General features: G+C 41.3%; 1 protein-coding gene across 1 annotated transcript in view; it reads left to right on the top strand.

The window, feature by feature from the left end:
* The window catches only part of BCAS3 (BCAS3 microtubule associated cell migration factor), a 296,311-nt gene that overhangs the window by 14,995 nt on the left and 262,434 nt on the right, over positions 1-18,882 (top strand). Inside the window, exons 7-8 of the mRNA XM_058817596.1 lie at positions 5,875-5,947; positions 18,585-18,692. Of these exons, the coding sequence (XP_058673579.1) occupies positions 5,875-5,947; positions 18,585-18,692 (181 nt within the window). The remainder of the gene's footprint in view (positions 1-5,874; positions 5,948-18,584; positions 18,693-18,882) is intronic.

The raw sequence follows: 18,882 nt of genomic DNA, 5'->3' as shown, positions 1-18,882 counted from the left end.
TCTAAAAGGAAAAAAAAAAAAGGAGAAAGAGAAGTGGAAATGAAAATGAAAATGAAGTAAATTAATTGAAGAACCTGGGAGTTCTGTTTTTTTCTGGTATTAAAGCAAGTTTTGATTTTTTAATCAAGTAAATCACACTCATGAACTGCTTCGAGCAGTTATTGTCTTTCTGCCCCTAAATTCCATATATTTAGCATCTGACAATGATAGTTGCTACATTAGAAAACTATTTAAATTAACTCATATTAAATTAAACCAAACCTTTTAAAAACATGTTTTGGTCTCTTTTTACATGGCTTGGTTTAAATAAATCTTTGATTAAAAGTACATGAATGTATCATTGACCAGTATCTGGAATCAGATAAAAGTAAAGCTGTAATAAGAGGCCTGAGATAACTAACTCATGAGCTTTAATGATTCTGAACGAAATAAAAGGAATTTGTAAAGGAGAAGCTGATTACCATCAGCAGGCTCAAACACTGTTTTACTGTAAAGCTGTAAAAAGGGAATTATTGAAAATAGGAGTCTCCTGGTGGATGGATTTGGCACGTTTCTAGAAACAGATCTGAGCTGGTGATAAGCAGCTCATTCCCAGGTGTGAAAGGAAAGCTCATGGCTTTAACTTGGTGACTTTACAGCAGCAGAACTTAATAGTTTGTCAACTATTTCATTAAAAAACTGCAGCCCTTTGATGTTAGATCCTCTGCCTCGTGGTGTGCCTCGTGGCATAATGCAGCCTTGTTTCAGAGGGGTTCTTTCATGCAGGGCATCTCCTGCAGCAGCTCCTGGGCAGGTTTGTTAGCTCAGGGGCTGGGCCAGCTCCTGGAGCTGCTGGGACTGGCATCTGTGGCACCTGTGCCCTGCTCTGAGGCACCCAACCTGGGCTAGCCCAGCTCTGCTCTGCTCTGAGGCACCCAGAGAAGCTGGCCCAGCTCTGCTGCATCACTTTGATGTCCTGCTCAGCAGCCTGGAGCAGATGGCCATGAGACATGGAGGGATTTCTGTAAACAATGCTAAACCCTCCAGATATCAGCCCCTCTCCGTGGTCAGGTCACACCTACCAGGGCCCTCATTAGGCAGGGCTTTAATTATTCTGTGCAGTTCACAGTATATGTGGTGGTTTTGGAGACTGAGGCTTTGCCCTGTGAGCAGATTTTGGGCTTGCAGAGCTCATGTTTAGACCATGAGAACATCTCAGTCTGGACTCTGGCAGCCTCAGGGACAGGAATTCTGAGCTGGAATTCCTCTGAGCCATCTGTGGCTCTTCTCCACTTCCACATCTGGGGCTGGGCTGGGGTTGGGGTTGTTTCTGTGTGTCCAGGTCTGGATTTTCTCTCAGTGCTGAGGCAGTGATACATTTATTTCAGTTACCTTTGTGGTTCTTTCGCCTACAAAATCAGAATATTGATGCTTTCTGAAGGAAGTCAGTGCTACAATCTCCCATTTTTTATTACTTATCCCAGGTCATTTTACAAGCCCCTGGCCAAATACCTGCTTTGCCTTGTGCTGTCCCATTTGTCAAGTTTAAAAATCAATCAAGAGACTCAGAAAGGCAGGGAGCAGCTCTGTGTGTGGCAGTTCCTGCTCACAGGGGTGACAGGCTGCTGGTGGTGAAGTTTACATCAGTGGTTGTCTGTAAAACCTATTTCCATGTCTCAGCATTATGAAAATAAATTCCTCCAGCCAGCTGAATTAATTTATTGCCATTTTCTAGATTATGCTGCTTGCAGAAAGATGATATAATAGCCCTACATCTCTCAGTGAATTTGACTGTTCTCTCAAATTGACTTATAAGTGGGGAAAAAAGCAAATAAAAAAAGGAAATAGAAAGAATTTAGAGGTACTAAAACCCATTGAGAGTTGAAATATTGCAGCAGATTTATCCCTGTTCTCCACTGCTCCCATCTTTGATGTTGGTAAAATTCAGATTGGAACCTCAACAGCTGACTCAGCTTTATGTGCAGGTACACTTAAAGAGCTTTAATATTTAGGTTGCTTTCTAAAGGAAGGCAGATGTGAGGTTTGGGTATGTTCAGCCACTTGGGTGGCTCAGTGGTTTGAAATCCCCAAAAAGGCCAAAATAATCCCAGGTTCTGTGTGGAGGGGCTGGCCCTGCTGGATGGACAAGCAGGGTTTGGGCTGGTTGTGCAGGTGTGTGTCTGAGCTCTGCTGGGGTTTTGGCAATAATGAATGGCAATGGCTGTGGATTATAGAAATTACAGACTGGAATTCTCCAAGTTAGTCTCTTTTAGGGAGATCACAGGGGAGAATTTTGGGGTGCAACACTGTAAAATCCCAATTTCTTCGAAGCTTTGGCCTGACCTGTGTTTCCTCATCACACCGTAAATTAAATAAATTCATTATTTCATTGTTTTCTGGTGCTTTAGACGAGTGCACCTGAAACCTTCACCCAGCTGGGCTGAGAGGGAATTCCAGCCTGGGGCATTCCCAGGTACTGCCCCAGGACCATGAATGCCACAAGGTTTCCAAGGAAAAGATGGGAATGAGAGGGGTTTAGTGGAGCAGGAGCAGCACTCATTATGAAATGGGACTGAGCAGTGGAATCACACACCAGGGAAATCCACACATGGTGCCTCTGAGCACTGCTAAATAGGTCAGAGTGTGAAATTCACCCAGCAGTGTCCTCCTGGTGGCAAACCAGGGGCATCCCCAGAGTTCTGGGCAGCTTTGAGTTCCTGTGCCATCCTCTGGGCTCCCTTTTCATTGTGCTCCAAGATGTGCTGCTTTGGGTGCTGCTGTCACTCTTTTTATTGGCATTATTGGGTGGCCTTAGCAGGCCCTGGGCTCCCAATTCACAGTTTCATCAGCAGGACAGGCTCTAAGCTGCTTTGAGCTTAGTGTGGGTAACCTTTTGACTTCATAAACTTCTAAATGTTGATTTGTATGGAATTTCATTTAGCTACAGAGAGATTTTTTCCCCTCCTTTTTTTTTTTTTTCAATTTTAAGCACACTAACTGAAGTGAGGTTTTTAAAAAACCCAACCTATCATTTAGCTAAATGGAGCTGTAGATAAGGTGGTGCCTTGTTGGCAGGAAGGGCAGTTTTCATTACTTTAATTGTGTGATTTGTCAGGATTTCCAGCATTTTATAAATGCTGTAGTGTTATATGACAGAGTTAAAAGGATTTAGAATAAAAGGAGTTTAAGAAAGAGACTTTGCAACAGGATTTCAATACTTTTTGTATTTGGGGGGATTTAGAGAGCTGTTTTTCATTTCAATTTTGTTAAACACTGTGTGTGCAGCAGGTGTGTGCCACGTCAGCGCCTCGCACATGCAAATAAACACAATTTTACAAATGAAAATTAATCCAGCAGAACTTGGGGGATTAAATGCTACCCCAGACCTGGGAGAGGCTCCTGCCTCCATTAGAGCCCAACACATGTCACTGTGCAATCTCGTGGATGGGACAGCTATTAACCTGATTTAATGCCCTCAGAGGCCTCCAGTAATGATCCTTTCCTGCACTATTAATATTTACATTCTGAAAGTACTGGAGTAGGAAATGGATTTTTTAAAATTGAGGGACTCGAGTCATTATAGACAGAAATCAGAAGTTTAAGCACCTATTGCAGAAATTTTGCAAATCTGTGCTGTGGGTATTAAATCTGGCATTGCTTTTGATTTTGATTCCCTGACTCCCCCCCACATTTTTCCTCCTTCTCTCCCCTTCCTTGTCATTAAATTAGACCATAAATAAACACGTGAATTTGTGTCTCTAATATATCCTAGTGAAAAAAGAAGGAAAAAGGTAGAGTTAAATCCTCCAGGTGAAATCCTGGCTGCACTTGAATCAGTGTCAGCAGGGCTGGTAGTCAGCATTTCACTGGTGCTGGGAGCAGAACAAATGGGACTCATCTGTTACCTGCGCTGAGGGAAACAAATGGGTTGCCAGACTCTTAAGAAGACTTTTATGTTTCATTTATCAATTTCCAGGTCAGTACATACAGTACAGGTTTGACTCACCAAAGAGCTTGGAATAATAGGAATAAAAGGAAAATCCATCTGGCTGGTTTAGGTTATTTGTAAAGCTATTGTTGATGGTGGAGTTATTGATGGGATCCATTTGACTTTATAAATACCCAAAGGTGTAGGAGGGAAGATTTTTCCTGGTACAGTTGAGAGGACTCAGCAGTGTTTGTTACAAATTAAATGCATGTACCTGAGTCATTAATAATTAACAGTCTGCTGTGTCAAAATGTATATTGTTAATTGTTGTGCCTTTCTGAATAAATGATTTAGTTCTGTACAGCACTATTCAAGATTTCAATTTTGAGCAGACTATTTCACTAATATTCTTTAGAGATCAAAGGGTTTGGTGTATAATGGAGAAAAAAAATTCCATTATTCACTTCACATGTGCAGACCTATAGATAGATAATGAAAAAGGCAAAGGTTGAAAGAAAGTGGATGAAATTTAGTAGTCGTGGTATTGGTTGTTACTTTGTTATTTAAGTTGGGTAGAAACATACCCTGGAATTCAGTTAAACATTGTTCACAAGCAGAAGTGAGATTTTTTTTTTCTTTATAAACTCAATTTCAGTTTTATTTCTGTTTACACAGCAATAAAGCAAAGCTCTCCAAACTCTTAAAACCCCATTTTAAGAAGTGTGGCGTCTTTAACAGTCTGGTTGTGCTGGGGTGGAGGTGTGAGGGAGCCTGGGGGCACAGCAGGGCTGGGTCCCAGTGCCAGGGCTGGATCCCAGTGCCAGGCTGGTGGCACTGGAGTGGGACAGGGTCCCAGTGCCAGGCTGGTGGCACTAGGGTGGGACAGGGTCCCAGTGCCAGGCTGGTGGCACAGGTGTGGGACAGGGTTCCAATGCCAGGCTGGTGGCACAGGTGTGGGACAGGGTCCCTGTTCCAGGCTGGTGGCACAGGTGTGGGACAGGGTTCCAGTGCCAGGCTGGTGGCACAGGTGTGGGACAGGGTCCCAGTGCCAGGCTGGTGGCACAGGTGTGGGACAGGGTTCCAGTGCCAGGCTGGTGGCACAGGTGTGGGACAGGGTTCCAATGCCAGGCTGGTGGCACAGGTGTGGGACAGGGTTCCAGTGCCAGGCTGGTGGCACAGGTGTGGGACAGGGTCCCTGTTCCAGGCTGGTGGCACAGGTGTGGGACAGGGTTCCAGTGCCAGGCTGGTGGCACAGGTGTGGGACAGGGTTCCAATGCCAGGCTGGTGGCACAGGTGTGGGACAGGGTCCCAGTGCCAGGCTGGTGGCACAGGTGTGGGACAGGGTTCCAATGCCAGGCTGGTGGCACAGGTGTGGGACAGGGTCCCAGGGCAGGCACAGCTGGCCCAGCCTGGCCCAGACCAGCTCTGCTGGGCTCTGTGGGCTCAGCAGCCTGGAAGGGGATGGGATGTGCTGTAGGAGCTGTGGTTCCATTGGAGGTTGTTTTTTTAAAGGTTCAGATCTCCTGCTGGTGGAACAGATTGATGTGGTTTGGGTTTCTCCTCCTGTTTGCTTGGGCAGGGGCTGCAGGGGCTGCTCTGAGCTTGGCACTCCTGGTTCCATTTCTGCAAACTGGAAACCAAGGTGTGAACCCAGGCTGAGCTGCAGAGAAATTCCTAAAATACAATGAAAAGTGAGAAGGAACCACTTGTTTCTGTCCAGAACCCCAGCCCTGGTGGGATGAACAGAAAATTACTCCCAAAGCCTGGCCATGTTTTGCTGCTTGTGTTGTTTCTCATTTTCATCTCTCTCCCAGCTCTGCCTGTGATGTGAATTTCTGTCCCCTCCCTGCACAAGCTGGGAGCTCTGTGTTATATTCAGAATATTGGGCCCCAACCTGAACTTGGAAACCGTACAAACAGCACGTGGTGATTTGCTTTTTCTTTTCTTTTGTTTTCCCTCTTGCCAGGTGCTCAGAAATGTGATAATTTTGCTGAGAAGAGGCCTCTGCTTGGTGTGTGCAAAAGCATTGGGTCTTCTGGGTAAGAATGTTTTCTGTGGATAAAAGGAATATAGAAATTGTATTGCCATCTGAACAGCCCAGCAGATGACATCTTTAAACTTTGTTCCTTTTTTCTTCATGAGATAACACTGGGATGTGGCTTTAAACTATTTTTTTTGGTGTGTCAACATATATTTTCCTATGACTTAAGCTTTTGGAAAGGAATGAAAAAGAGACTCTTGATATAAAATAAATAAAGAGGTATTTAAAGTTTATTTTATTCTCAGTGGAATCACAACTTTATGATTAACCTTTTCTGATATTAAGCCAAGTCAGAATTATTATTGTGAAGTGTTTAAAGCAATCTCTGTGTCTTAAAAAGTAATTTTTCAAGCAGCAAATGAATTACAAATACCAAGCATTTCATTGTTGCAGCCACACACTGTATTAATACACATGTATTAACAAAATACACGTTAAACCTCCTTCCTTGAGTTACAAAAATCAGTTTACACTCTTGTTTTGTGCTCTCTCCAGAAAAGAGGCCATTGAGATATTTTATGTTTGATTCAGACAATGCACAGGATTTATATCTCTACCTACAGGAAAATATTTGCTTTTCAGGAGTAATCCTCTACACAGCCATTTAATGGCTGAGCAGCTGAAGTAAATCTTCTTACAATTGTAAGACTAATTCTGTGCCACACCTTTTTCAATTAAGAATTAATCACTGTGTGTGTGAAGGAAGAACTGTCAAATCTTTACCTTTCTCTGGTATTGCTGTGTTAAATTGCAATTTTAATATCACCTGCCTTAAATGTTTGAATTAAAATCCACATAAGACAGAGAAGTGAATTTTTTCTTTATGTGTTTACAACTTGCAAAAACTGGTTTATGGTGATTTTTCTCCTTTTCTTCCCTACCTTTTAACTATTTATAAATTAGAGGTGCAAATATTGCTCTGTCTTTTTCCAATCAGTGTATTTATATGTAAAGCATGTGTTGGTTTAGTAAAAATCTTCCTTACAGTCTTGTTTTAGAAGCTGAGGTACCTGAGGAATGAACAAACCCTGAAGATAATTATTTTCACTGTGTTGTTGTATTCCTGTTAATGGAAAATAATTCAAAGATTCTGGGCACTTTCTGCTTTCCTCAGAAAAAAGCCCCTCATGTGTTTTCAACACCATAATATTGTAATTTCTAAATCATTCTGTGTTGTTACCATTATTAATTAACTCCCAGATGAATTTCCTGCTAATAGATTTTGTTTTCTATTCTTGTATGTGATCATTTCATACTCATCAACAAGATGGAACTTCTGCCTCATATCTGATTTTCTGGTACACACATTTTTGTATTTTAGAATCACATTTTTCCAGCTGAAATGTTTCACAGGGGGGTTGGCCTGGATGATTTTTAAGGGTCCCTTTCCAACCCAAACCAGTCTATGATTCACTGTATAATCTTTTCAAAACAATTGTTTTCACAGCCCCCCAAAAGATGCAGTCCTGACACAGAAATGGGAAACAGATTGTGGTTTTTGGCTGGTATTTCCCTGCTGGTTTAGAGGTTGGTTCAGTCAGCTTCAGTCTTAGATTACAGATTTGCAAATTAAAAGGAAAACCAAAAAAGAAAGAATATCTGACTAAATGTTGGGGTTGTGGAGGGTTGTAAAGACATGCCTGCTTGTTCCTGGTGATAAGACAAACAAATCTTTATAGACACACAAAATTAATGGATGGGTTTGGTGCACATGAATGCATTTCCTAGGTGGTGAAACATTAAGATATCTCTATTTTCCCCACATGGGTTGTTTAAGCCATACTTTGGAACAGACTGGATCTGTAAAAACACTTTCAAATACACCAGAGAGGTCCAAAATACATTACTTTTGTTCTGTTCAAATGTAAATGTTAAATAAATACTTCAGTTTAACTAATGGAGAAGTTTAAAGGGAAACCAACCACGATAATTCTGTTTTAATTCAGGTTATTAAAAAAACAGGTGAGAATAAATAGAGAGATTGCAAATGTGCCCTTCAGTAGATAATACAGGTAACAAGAAAGCTGAAAAGAATCAAAAGGACCATTCCAGGAGGGAAATAAAAGCACGTGAAGGACGAGGGGGCAGGGTCACCACATGCTCCTAAAGCCTTTCTCCAGATCTGGATCTCTAAGCCATCCTTACAAAAAACATTTGGTATTTTGGTTCCCTTGTCCTGTGTCCAAACAGCCAAATCATTTTGCTAAAGATTAACAGATTATGCCATAATCTCACATAGGCTGTATGAGAATCAGCTGATGCTGCAGGTGTAACTAATTAAACAATCAGTAATAGATGATTAAAATGTAAGAGTTTGAGGCCTTTGGGGAGAGTGCAGCTCAGGAATGGCCCCTTCAGCAGCCTCTAGCCTGTGCTGGTGTTTGAGTTTATAATTTTAGAAAGATGAATGAGTTTGATGCTATCAAGTGGTGGAAAATTTTGGATGACTTGAAGAATTGGATGGAGGTCATTCAAGGGCATGAGAAGCAAGAGGTAATCTTTATTAATCATGGGAGGAGAGAGGAAATTAGGGTAAATTAAAGAAGGAGGAGTAGTTGGAGCAAACAAAATGTGTAACTTTGGCTAGCCAGCATTTTTTTCTCCTGCTGATCTGTTTACAAGGCAAATCAATTGACAGTGGATTTTCAGGAAGCGTGTGCTTTATTCTCAGGCCTACTGTAGATGAAATCCTGCTAACCCTAACCCAGCTTCAGCTCAGGAATGTGTCTGTGGGAGTGCTCAGGTTTAGGAAGCAGCTTCCCATGAGTAACAGCACAATTAAAGCATTAATATTTTCTCGTTTTATATTTCAGAGTCATGTGAGCCCGGTCAGGCTCTGGGTAGTGCTAAAATCCAGTGTCCACTCCAAGTGTCTGTAGCCTTTAGTGCCTCAGATGAGCTGGCTGAGAAATGAATTGTCAGACACAGACAGCAAAGCCCCTGCAAGGATCACCCAGGAGGAGGAAATGAGCTCTGGTGAATGAAGTTTTTGTTCCCAGACACTGCTCAGGGGAGCTCTTTCTGGACTGCCCTGAAATTCCAGAAATTTCCTCTGTTTTTTCCTTGTGGTGATGGTGAGGGCTCACCTGGCTCAGCCCTGCCTTGGGCTGTGCAAAGGGTGTGCTCACTGCAGATAGAAAATGCGCTTTGTTTTCTGAAATCACACAGAAAAATGGTCTGGGCCACATGGTTGTGATTTTCAATTGTGTTGGGCACTGTGAAATTAGATTTCATGAAGTTTGTGAAGTACTTGTGGCCTTTTATTGAAGACTGTGCAAAATTTAGATTTTGTGAAGACTCAAGCCTAGAAAGCAAATTTTATTTAATTATTATGTTCAGAAAAGTACAGTAAGATCTCTAAAGTTGGGCAAAACTCTCTCATTTCTGCTACCTGTGGGGATTTGAGTCCCAGAGGTTCTTGTGCTGCTGCATAACTGCAAAGCCTCATTAACTGCAGAGCTGTGTGGTGTCAGCTGCCTTGCAAACACTTCCTTCCCTTCCAGTAGATGAAAAACATTTTCCTCTCTGATTTCTTTTGGGAGAATTCAGTTTAGCCTTAGCAGGTTGTGTGGTGGCTTTTAAGATCCTGAGAGAGGAATAAAGTAGTTTAAATTCCTTTTGGTGTGCTAAAGGTAGAATCTCCATCTTAAAAAGAGCTCTTCATATTTTCTTGTAAGTTTATTCTGTGATTATAAAAATGTGCTTTTTTTGTAATGTTGAAGTGATGTTTGCTGGTAATTCTGTGAATTTTCTCATGGATTCCAATGCCAGGAGATGGAGCTTTAATGGAATAAGGTGGTGTTTCCATGTATAAATACCAAGGGCAGGAAAGCTCTGGAGTTCCTCTGATACTCTAAATGTTTGTCTCAGTGAATCTAGAGTAAGAAATAACCTTTGAACTATAATAAACTGTTAATCTTGGATCAAAACTGGGAGAAAATGAGTATTTGGGGTCAAACCTTGACCAGCTGGTGAGAACCATGGGTAGTTTTGACCTTCTAAAGCTTTGATTTATGAAGCTGTAAAAAGATGAACCTTTTCCAAGGCATCCTTGGGATGCAGTGGAGGTTTGGAACAGCAGATTTCTGAGCTGAGTTTTGTTTTACTGCTGCTCCAACCCCTTTGTGTGTCGTGATGAAGGGATGGGAAGGATGGAGGGAAGGAAGTCCGGATGAAACCAGCTGGAGCACAAAGCTGCCCCCAGTAACTTGTCAAAAGAAGCACCACAGGGAAAAGATAATGCACAGCACCATTACAGGCAGGGCTGCCACTTCCAGGGCCACTTTAAATTCCACTTTAAATTATTAAATACTGTAAACGCTATAAAGTTAATTAGAAGAGGAACAAACTCTACAAAGATAAATGTGTTTTCAATATGTTTCTCAGGGAGGGTACAGTAGAAACCAGTGAATGAGAGGAAATTTATTTCTGGCAGCACTCTAGACATGGAACTGTGGTTGAACTTTTTACCCTAATTACGTCCCCACTAATGCCTGCAGCGGGCTGGAATCAAAGTGGCCCTTCAGGCCCTGGAAAGTCTCTGATGTGGCGAGCGTTTGTTGTGTGCTGAGGGTTACTTCAGAAAAAACGGAATATTGTGACAGGATTTTTCAAAATTTCTCAGTTACCACCCACCTCACTTGTTGCCTACAAAAATAGAGTAATTGTTTGCATCTGTGTGTTTTTGTCTGTCTTAGAAATAACTGTTATAAATCAACGTGACAGAGCCGGAGAGCAGTTGAGGATTATATTTTCTTTTTTGTATGTTTTAGGGTTATTCCTGTGTTCTGTAGTGTAGGAAGGATTTAAAGGACATTGGAAAGCAGAAATTTCAGGGTGATTGAAGTTGCTCTCTTTTCTTGAGGACACTTAAAGCCATCAGATCCCAGTGGGTTCACAGAGGATGCTCTTTAATATGTTTTTTCCTAAACAAGTGCAGTCACTTCTTGCTCATAGTTGGAGCAGCTGTTTGCAAACTGCTTCAACTTCCAGCCCCTGTTTCTGTGTTGTTACACAACTGCTGCCACTCGAGTAATTCCCTACAACTTGGCAGTATTTGAACTTTGCATCTGTTACTGAATGCCATTTTCTCCCTTAGCATGGGCTCTCTCAAGTCCTTCCTGTGCTTTTCCTTTCCTTTCTTCAAAAATGTTTAATATACAGACAAAATATGGGAGTTTGCTGAGTTCAGCCATTCATATATGGATGAGCCCCTTTTAAATCTCCACATTAGAGGAAAAAACAAAATACAATTAAAAAACTCTGATATAATTATTATTTTTCTTTAGTTTGCTTTTTTTAAGCAGAATGAATGTATTTTAGGTTTAAATTTCAATTTTGCAAATTTCAATTTATAACTCAGTGAATATTTCTTCAGTAATTCAAACTAGAGATTTAGAAGGCTCCTGCTTTGTGAAAAAGCATTAAGTCATGTGCTTAAAAAGAGATCTTCCTTAATGCCTTCTTTCTTTTAATTCTGACTAGGTAATGTATTAGAATATCACCTGAGGAGACCCCCTCACGCATTTTTGGATGGCTGCTCAGAGACTTATTTTTAAAATTAATGGCAATTAAAATTATTAATAGAGCATTTAAATGATAATATTTTACAGTGAGGCAATAATGAAATAACACAATGTTTTAATCAATTTTACCTGCACAACTGGAAGAGCTGCATCTCCCATTTCAGCATCAGGTGACTCTGGGGAGAATGCTGTGTTGCTGTGTGCCTTTCCTTAGCAATTGTAATTCCTCCTGGGAATATCAACCACCTTTAACTAGGAAATTCCTCCAAATGTAATGAAAAGTGCTCCAGTAGAGGAGGTGGCTGCATCGTTGTCTTCATTGAGAGAAAGGATATAAAATAAACTGAAGTTTGTTTTTGATGTTAAGCAATTTAATGGAGGATTTCAGCTTTAAGACCAATTTAAGGAAAAGCAGAATATTCCTTTTGCTGCTCATGGGGCTCTACAAGTAATTATTTTCAGGTATTATTTTATCATTTCAACCCAGCTTTTGGTGAGTTCAGCTACGGTGAGAACTCTGCACATCTGTAGAATGTGGTCTGTGATTCGAGTCATAAAAGAGTTAGAAATGCCAAAGAACATATAATTAATGGGCACTTGGGGAGATTCTGGCCTACCTGATGTGACCAGAACCTCAGAGCAGCTTTGCTGTTCAGAGCACTTTTCAAGTGCTTTAACCAGAACATCTGAGCTCATTCCTGCTCAGCTTCAGTCATACGCACTCTAAAACCCTCTAATTATTTCTTGGAATCAGTATTGTTTTCAAGCTCCTCAGAAATTGTCATTTGAGCCATAAACTGGCATATAAACAATGAAGATTTAGCAGAGTCCTGTGCAGCTGACAGACATCTTCTAATGATCTCCGTCACGCAACTGCCGGCAGCGGCTGCCTAATGCCGAGGTGATGAAGTGTTGCACAACCCCACGGGTTTCTTACGCCGTTAATGACACCGAGGGCAAAAGAATTTTAGTTTAGACAGGTCAGGGCAAGGTTTTGTGCTTAGTGGTGAAGCCCCAGAGTGGTTCTGAGGGCGACCTGGAGCCGCCGGCTTAGCGCGGCCTTTGTTGGTGCTGAGGGGAGAGGCCGAGGGGCCTGTGAGGCGCGTGAATCATGAGGGGAGAGCGCAGAAAGGGGGGGAAAAATGAGCTGGAAATGGGTACAAGAGCCAACAGGATGAAATATTTGGTCCTTCATGAAGTTTTAGTGGTAGCAGGAAAATTTTTCAGTGCTGGTTGATGAATGTGCAGTCCCACACGAGGTGGGGATTCTGATGCTCACAGGTTGAGGAGGAACGTGCCTCAGATATATACAATAATTGTATATATGCTTAAATAATCAGCTGCAATCTGTGTTAACTGTGCTGTCTTCTCATACACCATTAGTCAGGAAATTCTGTCAGTACAAATGCCTCAGAACAAAGAAAAAAGCTGATATTGCTTTGGAGTGTTAGAAATTCTGGCACTTAAAAAAATCTGTGTCTAGCTGAGGCTGTAAGTGGCTCCACAAAATGCTCAGTTTGGGTTCTACATGTGCTTGGTGGAATTTGGCTGGAGCTGAGGTATTTCAGCATCAATTTGTTCTCAGAGCTGTGCTCCCAGAAATGTGATCTTTTCCTCTTAAGCTGTGATGTGTGGCTGTCTCTCATTATACAAAATTGCTACATTTTTGATTTTGGTCCATCTTGCATGATCTTGGAGATCTGTGGGGCTCTTACTGCAATACAAATTATGTGCATTTATTTTAGTGGTGAGTTCTGCTTCATTTGACAGTAGGAAGGGCAAGACAACTCTTAAATTTTGTATTTTTTGGGGGAAACACATCAGATTGTGGCTTAATCAGCTGATCACAGAAATATTAGGGGTTCATAGAGGTATGATAAATGCAGTTGTATTGTGTCAGAACTTAATCTTCATGAACATAAGCAAAGATTTACAGAAATGCGTTCGCTTTTGTGCGTGTTCATAGGATGATCAACCAGCCAGTGCAGGTTCATAAATTGTGTATAAAAAGCTTGTTTGGCTACAAACAAGCAAAATCTAGTCTAGAATATACCAGAAAAAATAATCCTGATTCCCAAGTGGAGCTCCAGCTGTACTTTCCCCTCAGTGATAGCCACGGCCAAGCAGACAGCCAGATCTCGGGAGCTGCCGCTAATCTGCCTGCATTACCCAGTGGCAATGTGATGGGACAGCTCTGCTCTGGAACATGTGGCACGTGTCACCGCAGTGGAAAGTGTGTCACACCCGGCTCTCCCTGCACAGGCACAGCTGAGGAGGCAGCTTGTGCTGGGTTTTACACTCCATGGCGGGAGTGCCGCATGCTGGGGACACCGAGGTGGCTCTGGGCTCTCGTCAGCTCTGAAACGTAAAAACAAGCCCCATAAAACCCCCTCAAACCCAGAAAGAATCTTCTGATGATGAAGGTGAGGGATAGCAGAGAGAGCACAACAGTCAAAGCATGTTATGTGCTGCTGGATGTGGGAGGAGCTGCCAAAATAAGGAATTTGGAGGTTGCTATTTGATATTTTTAAGGATTCCCCTTTTATTTTCTCTCAAAGAATCTGTTGCAATAATCAATATTTGCAAAAACCCAGTTTTAAAATTTCCCCCCTAATTGATGTCTGTCACCTCAGCTACAGATGGGAAGTGAAGGAACTGTTGGTTTCATGGAACAGCAGTGGGGTAATGGTTGTTGAAAGTAGTCAGAAATGGAAAAGTCACTGAGGAGTCTCAGGTTCTCTCACAGACCATGGCCAGAGTTATTCAGGAGACAGAAACCAGTCCTTCAACCAATCCCTCAATCAATCCTTCAGCCAGACCTTCCTGGGTCATTCCAGGTGCACTTAGACCCTGCCCTGTGAAGGAATGCTTCAGTGATGAGCTAACAGAAATAAAATTATTCCTTATAGTGAGAAAACAGGAGATTCCTAAGCCTGAACCCTGACTCATTTTACCTGTTACAAAATGATTTCTGCAGACTTGGTGATTTTTTGTGTCATGGGCAAGCAATAAAAATATTTTTGGTGAAGTACACAGATAAGGTGAGTTTTTTTCCTGGGCTGATAGACTTGATCAAACCATTTGAGGAAGATGCAAAGGTGAAGTTTGTATCTCCTGGTGTTTAACACATCTATTTTAGTGCTGTATCAAATAACTCCCTTGTATTTCCAGGATTAGATTTAGTAACATGTGTCTAAGGTTGGTACAGGTTTTTCTTATTTAGAAATAAGTGTTTCCATGCTTTTTGCAATTTGTGATGCACTTAAAATGTCTCTGCTGCTTTGTGATTCAGTGCTGCACACACATTTTGGGGGAAGTGTCACTTTCTGAAAAATTTTGTGCTGCTTTTACCGATTTTGAATGAATCTATTAAGTACCATAAATTAGAAAATTACTTACAGAGTGGAGTTTTTTATTGTGAAAAGATGGGATGCAGAGAACCTGTAGATGATGAAAGTCCTAATGAAAGCTCTTTCTGCAGTGGTGTTTAGAAAGAAATAACTGAATTTATTATTTTTTTAAAGTTTTCATTCTGGTGTGCATCCCTCAGAAGGAGGGAGAGAATTGCTCTGCTGAGGAGGGTTTACAGGAGTTTGGTGCTAGGCCTGGAAAACAAACTTTACAACTTAAGGCTCAAAAGTTTTTTTCACTTTCTTGGTGCCTGGACTGCTCTGGGTGGTTACTGACAAAAGGTAACTGAGGGCAATGAGCCTTTTTATGTCCTTGACAGAGACACAGAAGCCAAAAAGCAGAATATGCACCAATTCTGTCAGGCACTAAGAAGTCATTTAATAAAAATAAAAGGATCAAAATGTTGGAACCACTCACCATAAAAATAGAGGACTCATTGTTGGTCAAAGTCTTTTAAGACAAGATTAGGTTGCTTGGTAAAAAATAATTTCTTTGAGCTTCTGGGACATTATGTGCATGGCCTGGAAAGAGAAGATGATCCTTCCAGAATTGAAATCTGTTAATCTGAGCAAACCTTCTTCAGGGCCCTTGAGGAGAACAGAATTGTCTTTGTGGTCTCACCGTGTTCCTAATATTGCTACAAAGATCATAATCAAATCTCATGCTTCAACTTTCCAGTGTAAAGGTTCAGGCAGGAATTTTTCCAATATTCAATTAATTAACTCTGTGCTCTGGTTTGTTTTGCTTCTCTTCCCCTTCTGTGAAGCACCAGAGAGGTGGAACAGGAGAATTGTAAGCGCTCCTGCTGATTAAAGACTTGGGTCACTGTCAGCATCCTCCTCATGCCCACATGGAAATAGCCATTTTAGCAGCAATTTATTGGTAGATTTGATGCTTTATGGAGTATAATTTAAAAAAGCAAACCCAACTTTGTGGAGTAATTTTCTGTGCAAATCCTTTGGATATACCTTGAGCAGCCAGTTCCTTGCAATTGCTGTCACTTCTCTCTCACCTGTTGTCTCTACAAGTTTGGAAATTATATTCCAGTTCAGGCTCTTAGCAACCTAATATTTACAGCAAATTCTATTTTTTTTTTTTTTTTTTTTTTACTCCTGCAGGTTGTTAAAGCTGGGCCTAGTAAGAGATTATCTTGAACTATTAGTTACTTTAAATAGGATTTCAGTGTAAATTTTAATATTTTTGTCTCCTCTTAAAGGCACCAAAACTAATTAATAAAAACAAGTCTGTGCTTTAGGCTGGGCTTTAAAGAAACTTTGTGAAGGTGGTATAAAGTGCAGTGATATTGGCCAGAGATTTTATTAAAGGCCTCAATTGACTGGAAAATCCTCACATAAAGAATATTTCGTACAGGGCAGCTTTCCCAGCAAAAGTTTTATTTCAGTTTTACACCTCCAAGGCCTTTTTTTTCCATTCTAGACTCATGAGACCAGCCTGTCACTGGGTCCATCTCTCTGAGTGGGATGTTCATCATGTGGCAGAGAGGAGGAAAATCCACCCTTGATAAATCAAAGCCTCCAAGGCACAGAAAAATCAGCCTCATGTTGATTCCATCACTCTTCTCCTTTACATTTTTTTTTTCTGTTTAAAAAGCACGAGTGTTCTGGGTGGTGTGTTTGTCTCTGTGCAAACATTCTGTGCAGAGCTTTTCTGCCATGGTGGCACCCAGCAGATCTGAGAGGAGCTGATGCTGGCGTGGGGCACGAGCACAGATGTCACCAAGTGCCAGCTGGATGAGGCATCTGCTCTGTTCTTCCATCCCTGCACTGCAGCACTCACACAGAAGAAGATACAAAGGCCTGAGTGTGTTTATACATTTATTATTGCCACGTTTTAGAGTTGTTGGTGGATTTGTGTCCATTACCTTTAAAGAAGTTGTTGATCTCTGCAGCTGTTTGAACAGTCAGGATACACAGTGAATATTTGTTGATAATCTGTGTGACTAATTCAGAAGAATTTTATTTCAGACAGAATTTCAGAGTCTTTCTGGCCTATCTATATAAACTATTCCAGGCTAGGGGACAGGGAGCAGCCTGGGATAGTGGAAGGTGTCCCCATGAAGTGGATGAGCTTTCTTTGAAAGTCCTTTCCCACCCAACCCAGTCTGGAATTCCATGATATTCGTTGGTTGTTGGCACTTGAACTCAAGGTTTTACTCACTGTGGTTGACGAAAGCATTGGTAAAATGGCCTTACATGATCAGCCAAGAGATAATAATAATAATAATAATAATAATAATAATGGTGCATTTGAGTGACAGAATTATTACCTGTAAGTTGGAAAAACTGTTCAAAACAGGCTGATGTGGAAATAGTAATCACTATTAAGTGTGTTGATATAATTTTAGCTATATCTACTTTGGAGATTCCTGTTTTGAAATTCCCCTTCTATCAATATTACAATTTGCTAGAGGTAATAAATCACTTAATTTTAAAAAGTTTGTACATAGATCTTGCAGTGGCTTTCTGTGTTTTTGAGCAGGAGTGAACTTTAATGTGAGGGAACTGACTCAAGTTTCACTGGTTTAAAGGTGTTTTTGAAGGGCCTTTGAAGTGCTTGAAGTAATGAATTGCACCCTCTATTTATTAGCCTAGAAAAATGTATATTTTGGGAAAAATTTCAGTGGGCAAAATGTCAAAAGGTATTTTTTCAGTTATTTTTCTGACAACTGTCTTGCTATGCATTTACTGTGTATCATACATTACTGTATATTATGCATTACTGTATAAACCATTTTATGATCTTGAAGCATTGGGGGTAAACAGTTGGCATTTGTCCTCCAGCTTTCCAGAAAATTCTCGAGCAGCTTGAGCAGATCCAAGAGACAAGTGAGTGCTGGGGCAGGAATTGTGTGAAACTCTGTAAAATAAAACAGATCTGGGCAGGGGGGAGCACCCTCTTTTACCAATGCTCAGGATGTGTTTGTACAGCTGGCAATTTGTGCTCCTTCATATTCCTTGACCTAGAAATAGCCAAGGTTTTAATGCGTTCCTGGAGGGGGAGAAAGGTGTTGTGGAGCAGAGCTGCCACATCAAAGCCTCTCCTCAGCCCCTAAAAGGGTTTCCACCACTGCCTTCCTAGGCCCTATCCAATGCTCAGCACTTTTCCCACTCAGCCTTTTTTATTAAGAAATGGCCTTAAAGCTTTTATTTATATAAAAATGATAAAAGTGACACAAAGAGTTGAAAAGATCTGTATGGTTCAAACAAAAGTCCATCAGGGATGTAATGTAAATTCTGGGTGAGGTGTCTCCATCAGCCCCAGGCAGCTCAGCTGCTGCTCTGGGAGAGTCCTCCCTGTAGGAGAGAGTTAATCTGAGGAGTAGTTTTGTGCTAGGATGTGGTTTAAAACTTCCCAAGTCTTCCTGGGGGTAAAAGAAACCAAGTGTTTGATAATCAATTGCACAATACAGGCTGATGGCCATCGTGGAGATCATTATTCAGTTTTCCTTCTTAATGTAGGAGGTTTATATTGACCCTTTGTTCTCCAGGGTTCTGCTGGGATTGTTGGAATTCTGGTCCAGGACTTGATGTTCTTGGAGGTCTTTTCCAATCTCAATAATTCTGTGGTTCTCTGACTTTTCATTCAGCGTGCTAAGTAGCATAAGGAGGCAGAAAGAATTAAACCCCAGTTTTTAAAATGCCCTGATTTCCACTAAAATCTTCTTTAAATTCCTTTCAGCACCAGCCCACCCTACTGCTGTGTGGATCTGTATTCCCTGAGAACAGGAGAGATGGTCAAGTCCATCCAGTTCAAAACTCCTATTTATGACCTGCATTGCAATAAAAGGTAAGGGTGCTCTCTCTGCATTCCTTATGTGTTAGGGCATGCCAGAGTTTGGTAATAAATACAATTTCTGGTGTATCACCTCCCTGATTTTCTTTTTTTCTCTCTCCTGGTTCTCTGTTTCTCAAGGAGTATTTCAGTTGGAATACATCAGTGTGCTTCCCCCATGGCTTTGGTTTAAGAAGCTCAAACC

This window comes from Ammospiza caudacuta, chromosome 20, assembly GCF_027887145.1.
Source record: "Ammospiza caudacuta isolate bAmmCau1 chromosome 20, bAmmCau1.pri, whole genome shotgun sequence".
NCBI lineage: Eukaryota > Metazoa > Chordata > Aves > Passeriformes > Passerellidae > Ammospiza > Ammospiza caudacuta.
The sequence above is the reverse complement of the archived record's forward strand: the minus strand, read 5'-3'. Positions and strand labels throughout refer to the sequence as shown.